Raw genomic sequence first — 14,132 nt, 5'->3', positions numbered from 1 at the left:
AGCTTGCCGGCTTCCCAGGGGCAGGGAGCTCACAGAAGGGAAAGCGAAAGTGGGGCTGAGCAGAAGCAAAGCCGGGCTCTTAACCTGGCAGATGGGGGCATCCTCTGCCTGTTGCATCCTGCTGTTCTCCTGCTCCATGGTGGTTATCGGTGCTGGGCAGGGAGCAGCTGGACACAGGCAGCTCCTGCCGGTGTCACTCCCTCGGGACGGCACAGAGGTCAGTGGCTGTGTTGCCTGTAAAGGAAAGGCATCTGGGTGGTTCACCCTGCCATGCGTGGGCTGCTCAACAGGACTGGGCAGGCAGCGGAGCCGGGTTCAGCCCCCCCCCCGCACTGGTGGTGCTGGCACAGCAAAGTCACGCCTGTAAGGTCAGAAGCGAGTCCCCAGGCCAGAGCACAGTTCACTTTTTAACTCGCTTTACCTGTGCTCTTCTGCTCACAGTGCTGGAAACCAGGCTTGCTAAAGTCTTGTGTAACGCTATTTGTAATACTGCTGCCACAGACCTTGGATTCCCCCAGTGCCATCTCCTGCGGGTCCAGGGGTCTGGAAGGGATTTCCCTACCTGAGCAAACCTATCTCCCTCCTACTCAGCACAAAAGCTGAGTTGGGGTGCCCGAGCTGCAGGAGCGCGGTGGCGGGGGCTCCCCTCCCCACAGCCCGGTGCCAGCTCTGCAAAACCAAAACCACGCGGCAGTGAGAGCAGCGTGATGCGGCTTGGCCGAGAGGCAGGGAGCCGCAGCCACTCACCGTCTCCCTGGGAAGACAATTACATGCCACCGATCAACACACAAACTTGCTGCTGTTACAGAAATGTCAAGCCTCTGCCTCGCGCGTGCTGCTGAAAATGCGGTTCATCCCCCCTCCTGCTCTTCCTGGATTTTTTTTTTTTTTTAAGCTGGTGACACCTGCCTAGAGCTGTATCCACTAAAAATTCTTAATATTATACATAGCTGCCCATCCGCCTGAGCGTGAGGCAGCCGGAGGAGCACACGCTGTGCCCGTGCTGCTGCTCCGTGACAGCGCAGGGGGGGCTGCCTGGGGTGCGGGGCGGCCGCCTGAGGCTTCCTCCTGAAAACACTTTAACACGGGTCTTTGGAAAAAAAAAAAAGCTGCCTGGCTGAGGCTGGAAGGGCACTGAGGGAGCTGTGGGCAGTCTCCCGTGTTAGATTCGGGCCGGGACATGTCAGCGTGGCCGTGTCTCCTGCGGTGTGATAACCGCCTCATCCTGCTGCTCGTGCTCTGGGGCTCACCGAGCACCGGCTTGCTCCCAGTTGGGCTTTTCACGCCACGGCGCTGCTCCCAAACAGCTTTTTATTTATTTTATTTATTTGTTTTTTTTTATACTGTTGGAATAACGCCCCTGGGCCAGAATAACACCCCCCTGGGCCGGAATAACAACCCCCTGGGCCAGAATAACGCCCCCGAAGGCAGAATAACACCCCCTGGGAGCGATAACACCCCCCGACCCCACTGCAGGGCGCTGACAGGGAGCCCTGAGGGGCTTCAGGGGGGCGCCCACCCCCCCCGGGACCGCTGAGGAGCAGCCCCCCGGCAGCCCCCAGGCCACGTCCCGCCCGTCGGGGCCGCAGCCGTCGGCTCCTTTCCCAGCTCGCCGTGTACACCCGCAGCTCCCCGACACCACGGCGACCCCCCCCCCCGGGGAACCGGGCTCTCCTCCCCGAGGGGGAAAAGGCCTGAGGCGGCCCCCGGGGGGTGGCTGCGGGGAACGGGTTAACGGCGGGGGCGGGGGCCCGGCCCGGCCCTACTTAAGGCGGCGGCGGGCGCGGGGCGGCTCCGCGAGATGGCGGCTCCGCGCCGGCCCAGCGGCGGGGGGCTGCGGCGGGCCCCTCAGGACGGGCGGCTGGAGGAGGTCAACAAGGTGGGAAGGGTTTGGGGTGAGCGGTGGTGGGGCTGAGCCCGCTGGGTGAGGGAGAGGAGGGTGAGGGTGTGTGAGTGGGGTGGCCGCTCAGTTCGTGGTAGGTGTCCCCCCGCTCGGGGGGGTGTTGGGTGTGGGGTGAGGGAGGTATTGGGGGGCCTGGGGGGTTGGATCCCCCTGTGCCTGGGGGATCTGGGGGTCTACGTCCCCTCTGCCTGCTCCTCCAGCTCCACACAGCACTGCCCAGGCAGCTCTGTGTGCCCGTGGGTGCTGTGGGGCTGGGTGCTGTGGAATTCCCCTGGGGAAGGCGCTACAGAAAGAATGGGCGCCCTTGTTCTCCCAGAGGGCTTCGACCTCCTCTCCGTCACGTCCAGTGCCTCGAGTTCCCCTCCTGAGAGCGAGGGGCTTCAGCTGCTCCGAGGAGCCGACTCCAGACTTCCTCTGGTCTTTCACCGTAACGGGGCCAGGTGAACACGGGGCTGTCGGGCGTCCCACAGCCTTGAGCAAGGAAACGGTGACTCCTGGCTCAGAGCAAAGTGCTCCGGGCTGCCTGCCCCTGGTGCACATCCAGCCTGCAGCTGGGGGCTCGCCCCGTCCCTGGCTTGGCGCGGCTCGTGGAGGCAGCTCTGTTGGCGTCCCTCCTGGCCAAGAGCGGTTCTGGGGGTGAAAAGAAGGTCTTAACCTCAAAACTACCGATTAGGGGACTTTTAGGGTCACTTCTTGGTGGGTCTGGTGGGCTGTTGGTGATACAGCTGGTGGCCTCTTGGTGTTCCAGGGGGAGAAATCAGAGGCATGCAAGACAGGAGCCCCGAGGAGGCGGTGGGCTCCTTGCCCTTGTGTTAATGGGGCAGTGAAAATGTTGGTATGTGCCTCCCAGCAGGGTGAGACAGCTGAGGTGGAGGCTATGTAGGTCACTGGGGAGGGAATTAGGTGATTAGAAACCAGGAGGTGCTGCTGTAGAACGGGAGCACTCGGCTAAAAAGGGGCCTTTCAAACAGGCTGCTTGAAGCAGGTGAGACAGTGCCCCACAGAGGGGGGGGTGAGTGGGTCTGAAGCGTCCCTATAGGGGACACCTTCCCCTGGGGTTGGGAGGAATGGGGTGTGCTGTACCTGCTGCTGCAGAGCTGTCTTCAGCCCAGCACAGGGCAGACACGGGATCCTTCTGCAGTGAACCCCACGCTGCTGCACTTTGCTCGCTCTGTGCAGCACTGGGGGCTTGCTGGGAGCAGCCATGGGGTGGAACGGCTCCAACCTCCCTCTGACACCGAGCTGCTGCACAGACTTGGGCTGACAGCGTGCCTGGAGCCTGGGAGGGGTTTCCTAAGCCCTGACCAGCCCCTGGACTGCAAACTAATAAAATGCTCCTAGTAAAAACTAATCCCACAGTCCACATTCCGATCGGGTGTAATCTTGTTGTCTCATCCCAACATCCAGCTCCTTCCCAGCCCTGATTTCCTGGCGGCTTTCTACCCCTGAGCTCTGTGGGATGAGGGTGTTTGGCAGGAAGTGTCCAGAGTGTACACATGCTGCTGAAAGACAGCTGAGCCCAGTATTGGATTTTCATTTCCAGCCTGAAGCTCTCCTCTGGGAACCCCTCTTGGCCATTCCCCCCTTCCTGGGGAATGGTGATCACATTGCTCTGCCTCGTGCATCAAGGTGGCAAGCGTAATCCAGCACAGATTAGTTTCAACCTGGCTTTACCCTCTAATGCACGGGCTGCAGGGAGCTCAGCCTGCAGGAGAGCAGGTGCCTGCTTCTTGCACCCAGGGCGGGCACGAACATCCCTCAGCCACTTCGTAGCCTCTGCAGGCTGGGCAGCTGCCCTCGGGCACCTAAACAGCCTGACCAGAGCCTGGCCTGGCAGCTGGAGCCCTTTAGGGGGGCAAGGATTTGTTTTACAGGTTTTGTTCAGGTTGTTTTACAGGTAGCTGGGAATCGTGTAGCTGCATTTGTTGGCCTGGAAAAGTCTCTCTCCAAGAAAGAGCAGAAGCAGGGGAGAGGCTGGGGCTTATTTTTGAGCAGTTCTTATTATAGAACAAGCCCCTTAAAATGGGAGCGTTAGCAAAGGGCTCTGGGAGGACCTTCGGCCGCTTGGGCAGTGACTGAGTCACAGGCCCTGGGGACCGAATTCCTACGCGCTATTGTGAGCGCTGGCCTTATCGCAGCCACGGGGCAGCTCGCATACAATGCCGAGGGTGGAATGCCTTTGAAATTCGTCCCCCTGCTGCTTCCTTCAGTGCGGAGCAGCTGCAGCTCCCCTGTGGGTGAGATGCAAGGGGTCTGGGTGCTGGGCATGTGCCCGGTGTCACCCCTCCTGCTCTGCACCATGGTGTCACCCCTCCTGCTCTGCACCATGCTGCCAGGCCCCGGGCACGTGTCCCCAGCCATCCCGCGTGGTGCAGCCTTCCCTTCTGCTCTCCAGTCTCCTGTCCTGCAGCTCTCCGCTGCTTCTGTGGGGCAGGAACAAGGCTGTGACCTGGTGGCCAGGAGATGCTCAGGCTCAGCTCTGGTTCTCAGCGAGATTTGGCAAGTGCCTTTCGCAGTGGCGGTAGGTAACACGACCCTGCTCTCTGGTGACTTCTGCTGCTGGCTGAGCCCCGGCCTCAAAGCCGAATTGTGCCTTTGTGCGGGGCTGGCACATGATACCCCTGGGTAGAAAGAGCTGAGATAAAGGAAAGCGAGCTCTCTGAGGAGGGTGAAAGAAGGAACTGGGAACATTGCTTTTCCCCATGGCTCTCAGCTTGAGTTGGTGCCCGTGGTGATGAGGGAAGCCTGTGTCACCCCAGTTTAGTTGAGGGGTCTCTGGTCTCCCATTTGGCGTTTGGGACTGACAGACAGTTCTGCCCAGGTGGGCTTCCTACCGACCTCAGGTTGGCTGCACAGAAAGGGTTTGCCTGAAGGATGGGCTGGGGGTGGTCTTGTTAACAGCAAGTGGTGCTGTCCCAGTACTACCAGTGCCGGAGATCCTCGTCTCATGGGGACCCCATCCTGCCTTTGTGAGCACAAATAGCTGGTGAAGAAACAAACGCACAGAGTAGGAAGTAGCCTCAGCCCCTGGAGGGGTTTTTATGCCGGACAAGCAGTGCCTGAGCTGTGCAGATGTTAATGATTTCTGCGCTGAAGAATGCGGTGTTGTTGCTGAACACAGATCGAGGCATTACACTGCGCGGGGCTGGCTGGGGCTGGGCGGTGTGGGAGGGCAGGGGCAGGACCCAAACCTGCTGCTGCTGGCTCCAGGGGTGCCGCTGGCAGGGCACAGCGGCGAGGCTGGCTCTGCAAGCGCTGTCCTTGTTGGGTACCTGATGGATTTTGAGGTGGGGTTAGGGAGAAGCGACCAGAACTGACCGGGGATTTCCTCTCCAGCCTGAGCAAAGCGATGGGAGAAATGGACAGACAGTCTGAGAAAGAGGGAGCCCTCTGTCCCTTCCCTCAAAATACAAAATACCCGTCCTCTCCTGGGTGCGTGATGTTCTGCAGCCTTTGCCTGCTCTATTTGCCAGCCCTCAGAGTTCACTTGAGAGTTTAAAGTCTCTGAAACGAGTGCTTTTTGCAAGGAATAGGAGTCCTTGCTGGGAATGGGTGCCTGGCCCATGTGCTGCGTGTGCTTGAGCAGAGATTGGGGGGCTGAGGCCTTGGGTGAGCAAGAAGGGGTGTCGGGGGGTGTCACGCAGTTGTTGAGGCGTGGTGGGGTTTGACCCATTTTAAGCCTCCTGGCGCAGAGGCACAGATATGGCCCTCTGGGATTTGTGTAGGTCTTCTGGGTAACGCTGTTTCCTTTCTTTAACCTTGGGGATACTTTCACTGTTTTAGGAATTTCTCTGTGACCCGAAGTTCAGTGATGAAGAAGACCTGGAGGAGAAGCTGGCAGTGTTCAAAGGTGAGAGCTGGTGGTCGGTCAGCCTGTTTGCTCTGATCATGTTATTTCCCTCAGCACTTACGTCTTACCGGCCTGAAGTTTTCTGCTGAATAAGTCATACGGGACTGAGCTGAAATGGAAACCTTTCCCTTGCTTGTGGAACTCGATGAAACTCCCCAGGGGTGGTTTTCCCACCTGAGCCTTTGTGCTTCCCCCTCTTGCAGGGCAGGGACGTGTCAGCATGCAGACATCCTGCCTGGAGGCTGCTATTGCTGCAAAACCTGCTGTGTGGGCAGAGCCCCCGGGAGCAGCGAAGGAGGCAAGTTTCTGTCTCAGTACCTAGACAAGCTGGCTGGTATAATGCACAATGCAGTAGCTGGACTTTTTTCAGTGAGTAGGAGGACCTCTTCCCACAGAGCAGAGGTCTCGAATCCTTCCTGAAGGAGCTGAGGCTCTTTTCTCTCCAGAATTTTCTGCAACCTGCCCTGGTCCTTCCCAAGCCCCTCAGTACCAGAGCCAGCAGCACGAACGTCTCTAGTCCTGCCCGAAGCAGGTCTAGCTCCAATGTGTAGGCAGACTGGGGGCTTAGGTTTGGGTCATTTGTTGGCTAGGGGATAGAGAAACAGCTCAAAAGCCTGGTTTTGGGGTTCAGAGCTTGTCCCCAGAGTAGTTAAAGGACAGGATTTAGCAGTGCTGCTCTGGGTGCAGCCAGTTTCTTTCCGAGCAGTGGCTGAAGGCAGTCGTTTCCCCCACGGCCTCTGAGAACGCATGCCTTCTGCGTCACGGTGCCCTCAAGGTTTGTCCTCAGCCTGGCTCTAGCCAAATAAAGCCTGACCCTGCTTCCATTTCAGGCGTTGCCTGCTATTTCCCTGTGAATTTTGGCTTTGCAATGCAGCATGGAGGAAGCTGGCTGGGGTTTAGCGCTCCTTTACCCTGCTAGGAGCGGAGGAGCCTCCTGTGCTCCCCCATCCTTTTTTCTGTTGACTTTTTGTGTGGCTTTGACTTTTGGCTGCAGCCCTGCATTATTTTCCCATCACAACTGGGGCTCTTCAAACATTGCAGCCGTGGGGTCACAGGCGCAGAATTCCCTGTAACAAGAGCCCCTGGCATCTCCTCCTGCTGCCTCGTGAGCTTGCCTCCGTGGCCTGTCCCGCTCTCCAACGCCTCCTCCGGCTCCTCCGACAATCGGCTCATTGTGTGATGATGGGGGGAGTGTTTCTTCTCTGCCGCCCTCCCCAGCGGGAGCCCTGGGAGCCCCTGTGCGCTCCGTGCTTGTGTAAACGCAGTTGTGAGGGGAGGGACCGGGCATGGCTTTGCCCCACCAAATCCCTGCAGCTGGGATGGGAGGGAAAGGCGGGCGTGTGAGCCGAGGCTCAGCGCACGGTGATGTAAAGCTGCCTCTGTTCTCCAGGCTCCTGGCTCAGCTTTCAGCTGAGAAGAAAGGAAAACATGTGCCGGGCACAGGCGCTGCAGAGCAGGGTGTGTGTCCCTGGGCGCATGCTGGGGCTCCCGACCCCTGCCTGGGGAGGTGGCGGTTCATTTGCACAGGGTCGTTACGGCGGGGCAGAGCGTGGGGGGCATCCAGCATCACTTCGGCCCCTAAGCAGATGCGTGACAGCCCCAGTTTCACCTAGGGAGGGTTGCTTAATGCTCAAGGGGGAGCCTTGTGCCTGCCTGGAGCAAGCACAGCTTTGGTCTGTGCCTGGTACTCCTGTAGGCCTGTGCTGTTGAGCTCCTGACAGCAATCCACAGCTGAGACCCAGGTAAAGTCACGCCAGCTCCGCCGCCTCCTGTCCGTGGCTGCCCTTCACTTCAGCTCACCCAGCTCCTTCCTTCAGATGCGCAAGTCCTGGGGCACGCTCTGATGTGTGAAACACCCCTTCTTCCCTTCGGCTCCCTAAATTAGCCTGCCACTTCTCAGTTCACGCTCGTCTGCTTGCTGGCGTTTCCGGGGCAAAGGGCTCTTTTCCCTTTGGGGGAAGTTGCAGCCTGGGAGCTCTCACTTAATTTGAGCCCTTTGAGGCTCTTGTGGGGATTGAGTGCTAACTGCAGGGCAAGTGGAGATTTCTCCAGCTGTGCGTGGATGGATGGTGGCAGCAGGCATCTTGCTCTCTCCATTTAGCAGAATTGAGGTGAAGGTGGGGGCCCCCCTGTGGCACAAGGAGCCGCATGGTCTGTAAGACAGGCAAATCCTTGCCTGAAGAGCTTATGTTCTAAATGGGGAACAGCGAGGGGGGGAGGTAGGAAGCACAGGTGTGCCTCTGAAAGATCAGAAGCTGCCCAGGACTAAAATCCTGATTTCCTGGCTCAGAGCAGTGCTCTGTCTGTCACGGCGTGCTGGCTTTCCTCCTGCGACGCTGCCCAGGCTGCCTGAGCTGATTCTGCCTCTCTCTGAGGATGCTGGAGTCGCCTGGTTTGGAGAGCTTTGACACCGGGTTGGAAGGGCAAGCAGCCTGCTCCAGTGTAACTGCTCCCAGCCGTGTTCTTGGCCTCACCCTCTCGACGTGGTCCCTGAGCATCTCTGCTGGCAGGTCTTGCTCCGGGAGCACAGCACGGTGCTGGGAGGACTGTGGAGTTTGTCCCTTGCTATTGCAGGCAACTACGTCACTTAATCCCCCTCCTAATCCGATCAAGCTTTGTCTTGGGAGTGCTCAGGGTTTTGCTTTTCTTGCTACTCCTTCTGGGAGGCTGTTCCAGAGCTTTGTTTTTCTGGCTGGAAGCCTTTTAACACTACTCGTGGCTAGCTGATAACTTGTTCTCATGCCAGTGTTTTCTTTCAGCTCAGTTGAAAAGCGGCCACAATTAAAGAGCACTTAACTGTGGAGCCCTGGACTTGAGACAGGGGTGTTAAAACCAGGTCTTGAGACTGTCTCCCCCTGAGCTGTTTGCGTTCTGCAGGGTATCAATCGTATCCCCAAACCTCCTGTTTTCCTGCTCCGATCAGGCAGTGCTCCAAAGCCCTGCGTGCCCCCTGCTCTGTCTCCCCGCTGGAGCAGCTCTGACCTGCTAACTTGTTTCTGTGTCTCTTCCAGAGAAGTACATGGAGTTTGACCTGAACAACCAAGGCGAGATCGGTGAGTGATGCGGGGAGGCTGTTACTGGGCTGGAGGGGTGACTGCCTGCTGAGATGGTGTCTGCTGCTGTGTCTGCTGCTCCCCTCTGTACTTGCACTGCTGAGGAGGAAAACTGCTCCTGGGTCTGGCCTTGCTGGGCTCCTGATCCCCAGCCAGGGGCTTCCTCGCGCTCCAGCCCCTGCCCCTCAACTTTCTCAGTCTCTCCTCACCTGCTTCAGGATCCAAGCTCTTCTCAGTCCCGTTCTCCTCCTGACTCTCTGCTGCTTTCTGTTCCAAATGCTTTCTTCTGTCTCTCCACCAGGGCCACCTTTTTCCAACCCTCAGCATTTCCAGAGCGGGGGAGCTGCAGGGCTCGCACTACCCCGAGTTCTGCCTGGCGTGAGGCAGAAGCTGTGTAAAACCCCAAGCAATTCCAGTGCAGTGAAGCTCTTCCCTTTGGTGGGAAGGGATCAGAGGGAAAAATGGGAACTGGGTGTGAGTCTGGCCCAGCAGAATGGCCCTGCTTTGGGGCTGGAAAGCACCAGTTAGGTAAAGGCAGGTTTCTCCAGGCCTGGAGCAGACACCTAAGTGCAGGCACTTGCATGCTGTGCCCTTGCAGGAGGCTCTTGCCTTGCTCCCCTCCTCCACCAGCCCTTGAGCTGAAATTGAACCCATGGGGAGCTGGAGGAGCCTGGCTCCGGGCTGCAAAGCCTTTCCGGGAGGGAAGGGGCCGCAGGTCCTGGCGGCACGGTGAGAGCAATGGAAGGAAATGGCCTGTGGCGATGGGCAGGGGCGCCTGCTCCTGGAGCCTGTTTGTCTCCAGCTTTAACCCTGGTATTGTTTTCCCCCCCTTCCTCGTCCTTGTGATTCTTGGCACCGTTCTCTGAGCTCAGCAGCAGTGTCCCTGCGTGTCTTTGGATCACTTTGGGAGTTGCCCCTTCTCTGCAGTGTGTGGTGTTTTTATTCTTGAGCTGCACAAATAGGAAGCGATGCTCCTCGCTGCCAGTGCAGCAGCGGGCTGTGCTGGAGGCTTCTCTCTGCTTTCAGCTGGCAGCTTCGTGCCATCAGCCTTGGGGGGGTCCGCAGGTGAGGGTCTGAGTTGGGAACTCCAGCCTTGTGCCCCCAGGGTTGGTCTGGGCTCAGCGTGGTCACGTTGCTGCAGCACCAGTGCCTTGCTCTTGCAGATCTGATGTCTGTCAAAAGGATGATGGAGAAGATGGGGGCTCCGAAGACCCACCTGGAACTGAAGAAGATGATCTCTGAGGTGACCGGCGGGGTTAGCGAGACCATCTCCTACCAGGACTTCGTCAACGTGATGCTTGGCAAGCGCTCCGCTGTCCTGAAGCTGTGAGTGCCCTTGGGAGGGGACGGGGGAGAGGCTGGAAGGCAGCGGCGTGCTGGGGGAGCTGGCAGGCAGCGGCTGCCCTGCCTGGTGGAGGCGGAGCTGTGCGTGTCCCCTGGGCCTGGAGGGGACAGGAGGACCCTCGCACCAGGGGAGGCAGGACTTGAGCAGTGAATGGCGGTCCTGCAAACCCCAGCGGTGCTGGTTCCTATTGCCCACAGGATGCTCCTCCCTGCCCCGTTTTGGACAGATGGGCAGTACGCGGAGAGGAGACGTGCCTGAAACAGCTGGCGTGTGCTGGGAAAGGTTTTGTGTTACTGGCTGCCAGCGCTCGCCTCCCACGGCCGCCTCTGCCCTCTTGACAGGGCTCCGAGAGTCCTGCTGTAACAAATGGCTTCCCAACGCTTGCTTGGCTCCCGCTGGTAGTGGGGTGGGTTCTCTTGGCTCCGTCTCCGCCCCATTGAAGCCTGGCTTTTCCTTTCACAGCCACAGAGGCTGGCCCTGCTTTTGTTTGTTACCACCGTGAATAGGAGCTGCTCCTCTCCATCCCGCTTGCCCCTTTCTGAAGGCAGCTTTAGAAAGGCAGCCAGCTTTCTCCCAGGTTGGGAGGAAGGATACTGGAGCTTGTTCCCTCTGAGCTGGTACGTGCTTGCTGGTGAGCTCTCCTTTCCCCACTGGGTGCTCCGTCTGCATGTTGGGATGCTCCACTTCAAAGCGCGCACACTTCTGACACCCTCGCTGCTCTCTTTGCTGAAGCAGGCTGAGCCTGCAGCCTGTCCCTTATCATCCATCCTTCCTCGCAGCTGCAGCAGCTTTCACAGACGGGTCCCTTCTTTTGCTGACAAACAGATGCCCCATTGTCTCTTGGACTCTGTTTAGAGCAGGAGCAGAAATGTAAAACTCGTCCCGAGAGCAGCGCAGTCCTTTGATCCGGCATGGCAGCTGGCATTCCCAGCGTAGCTGCAGTCCTCAGGGAGGAAGACAGTGCTGGTGGTTGCAGAATGCTTGGGATTCTTCTAGCTGCTGCCTTGCTCCTCGTCTCTGCCCTCTTCCCTGGTTGTAATTGCCGTTGCTTGCTTGGTTTGGCTTTCGAATGTTCTGCTGTATGGTTATACACAAGGTGGGCCAGGGCTGGTGTTTGTTTTGACGCATCAGGAGCACTTGGCATGCAGTGTGTGCCCAAGGGATTTCGGAAGTGGCTGTCTAAATAAAATGTGCTAATCCTCTGGGCTCTGAGAGGAAAACCAGCAGAGGCTCTGGGAACGCACTCCTGGAAGCTGCTGGAAAGGCAAAGCTGCCTGCTGAGCTGGCAGCACTGCCCTCTGTTGGCTTTCCATCCTCTGTTAATTATCAGATGCCCGTTGTATAGAAGGCAGATGCTATTTTTCAGTAAATAAGATAATCCCACCCCCCTGTGATGAGTGGAGATGCACCTGCTTTTTTTTTTAACCTGTATTATCTGTTGTGTTTTGCAGGGTTATGATGTTTGAAGGAAAAGCCAATGAAAGCAACCCAAAACCTTCTGGTCCGCCTCCAGAGAGAGACATAGCCAGCCTCCCTTGAAGAGAGCAGGCTGGGAAATCGGCACTGTTTGCTTTGCTGGTCTGTAACAGGGGTTACCTGTGCTTTGGTACTCTTTACTGTGGACAGTCCTAGTTTTCAACTAACCTGCCTTAGAGGAACGGCAAGGGAAGCTGGAGTCCCCAGCTCGGGTCTTTCTGCTGCATCCCTTAGCTAACTTGATTTGTTAGAAGCTGTAGCACCAAGTGTAATGTGAGACAAAAAAAAAAAAAACAAATCTGATCTTACTCTTTCCTCTGCCCTTCCTGCGTTTCTCACATGAAGAGGAGCTACTTTCCTCCCAGCTCACGGATTCAGAGCTGTGCTTGTCACAACAGGTTCCTGAAAGGCCTTTCTGCCAGACACTGAGTGCTTCCCTGGCGGAGCCCCCTACAGCAGCTTCGTTGGTGCAAAGAAATAAGTGCCTTCTCTGCTCTGTCATGTGCTTCCTGACTTTGGTCTAGTTTCTTCCCTCCCGACTTGATTAAACCCAAGTCAGGCTCCCACCTCTGTGGCCTAGGTGCGTGCTGGGTGAACATGGGGAGGTGCACTGACACCAGAGGTCTGCCAGCAGGGACTTTAAGCTTGGAAGTGGGCATGGCTCACTGCACAGAAAGGCTTCTGTGTGCTCCCTGGGTTCATCCTGCAGTCAGATCTTGGGGCTGAGCCAAGTGAGCTGTTCAAAACAACAACAAAAAAATCATTTTCCTGTGTCCCCTACTCAGATCCTTGTCCCAGATCTCAGTGTCCCCATGAGCCCTGGGAGTAAGTTCTGCACAATCAACATGTGATGTCCTTGATGTGCCTGGGTCCTCTACTTCTGGAAGACCCTTGTCTGCTGCTGAGGCTAGGATGTTGTAAGGGAACATTTCTTTAGCTGCTAAATTCAGTGAGGACTTTTGTTTGGGCTTCACCTTGAACCAAAGGCATATCACAGGTGCTTAGACTAGGGCCAAGGTGCCCTTCTGTTCTGGAGGCCCGTTTATCAGGCCCTTCCACTGTAGTTTGCCTTAGGACAGGGTCAAACCTAAGCTGTCAGCAGGAACGTGCTCTGCAGATAACCCTGCAGCCAATATCCTACTGGCTTCTACCAGAAATTAGGTTAGCAATGGGCAGGAATTGTCTTCAGGTAGTAGCTGTTTGACTGCTGGCTACAAGGCAAAGACAAGAACCCTCCACAGGATGCTATAAACCAAAGGCTGACAGACCGGAGGAGTCTGGCAACCCTGGTGGATAAACCCGCATGAAAACTGAGGTACTTGGAAGCTAAAGAAATAAGTTCTGCCAAGTCTCTTTTTCAGCTGAGGAAAAACCACCGACCCATTTAGCCTTAGGTCTTTCCCCCTGCCCCTTTCTGGCTTGCTCTGCTTTTTCCTTGGCCTCTGAGACTTGTTGATCAGCCATAGCAAGAGAGGCAAACGGTAAGATAAGTCACAGCCCTGAACTAAAAAGGGGCAAACTGAAACCCTATCCCGGAGAGGGGAGCCCAACACCAGCAAGTGAGGACGATTAAAGCTAATTCAGGGTCCTCTTCCTGATAAATCTCTGCTTGGATCAGACCAGGAGCATAATCTCTGAACAGGTAGTTGTCTGTCCTGTCCATCAAGTGTAGAAACAAGCCTGCTGTTATGCCTTTGCAGCCCCTCAGGAAGGCTTAGGGGGAAAATGGAAGCTTCAAGTGAAAGGAAGCTCTTTGGCCAAACTGAGCCCTGCAAGTTTCTTCCAGACCAGCTAAGGATGAGGATCTTTCTTCATGCAGCTGCTCTTCCTGATTTTGTAGACTTCTCTGCATGTGTTTCAGCTTGGTCCCATGGGACTACTGGGCACACTTTCCTGATACATAAGACCTCAAGCTTGCAAAATAAGAGTGGCTGTAAATGCAGAGTAAGAGCTGGGACCAGGTGTAGCTGGGACTGTGCTATCCACACTCTGGTTATTGCAGTGATTCTTGCTCTATACACAACTTCTGGAATCCAGATGTTTGCTCTTTGCCCTTCCCCATTTTTTTCTTAAATGTTCTTGGCAGCTTTTAACTTTTTAAAATCACAGTTTAATAAATTTTAAAGGAAAATACAGATGATTAACTCTACTAGGCTTATTGTTCCTGCCAAAGGCTGCACTTTTATTTAAAAAAACATTCTCACTACTGTTTGCATGAAAAACCAAAACTGCAATGGAGAGAGAAAAATTGTAAGAGCAGCACCAGTCTACTTTGAAGACTGAAAATAAATCTTTTGAAGCTATACTATGTGTCAGTGTATTTAGTTTAGCTTTTCTGAGGCTTGGTCCAAATGATTGGCTGCAGATTAGTTGAGCTGTTTTCCAAGTTGGTTAATATAAACCCTTAAATAGATCTTGGTTTGCACTGCCTTGATCTGATCTTTATCTGTGTAATAACTGACCGAATGCCTTTGAGTTTGTGTTACAAAATGCAGAGGCCACCTC

The 14,132-nt window shown here is 56.2% G+C and overlaps 1 protein-coding gene across 2 annotated transcripts; it reads left to right on the top strand.

Moving 5' to 3' along the window:
- Window positions 1-1,726: 1,726 nt before the first annotated feature.
- Window positions 1,727-13,930, top strand: AIF1L (allograft inflammatory factor 1 like). Of its 2 annotated transcripts, XR_013940967.1 has the most exons (6): window positions 1,727-1,879; window positions 5,687-5,753; window positions 8,765-8,806; window positions 9,970-10,132; window positions 10,614-10,768; window positions 11,603-13,930. XR_013940967.1 is itself a non-coding variant. In XM_080562270.1 (5 exons), exons 1-5 carry the CDS (start codon window positions 1,802-1,804, stop codon window positions 11,688-11,690), a joined length of 438 nt encoding a protein of 145 aa, XP_080418396.1. In that variant the 5' UTR covers window positions 1,728-1,801; the 3' UTR covers window positions 11,691-13,930. The 2 variants fall into 2 exon arrangements, 1 of the variants encoding a protein (XP_080418396.1); XM_080562270.1 differs by lacking the exon at window positions 10,614-10,768 and having other exon boundaries at window positions 1,728-1,879.
- The last annotated feature ends 202 nt before the right edge of the window (window positions 13,931-14,132 follow it).

This window comes from Anser brachyrhynchus, assembly GCF_964034855.1.
Source record: "Anser brachyrhynchus genome assembly, chromosome: 19".
Taxonomy (NCBI): Eukaryota; Metazoa; Chordata; class Aves; order Anseriformes; family Anatidae; genus Anser; species Anser brachyrhynchus.
Note: the sequence above shows the minus strand (reverse complement) of the source record. Positions and strands in the feature narration are given on the sequence as shown.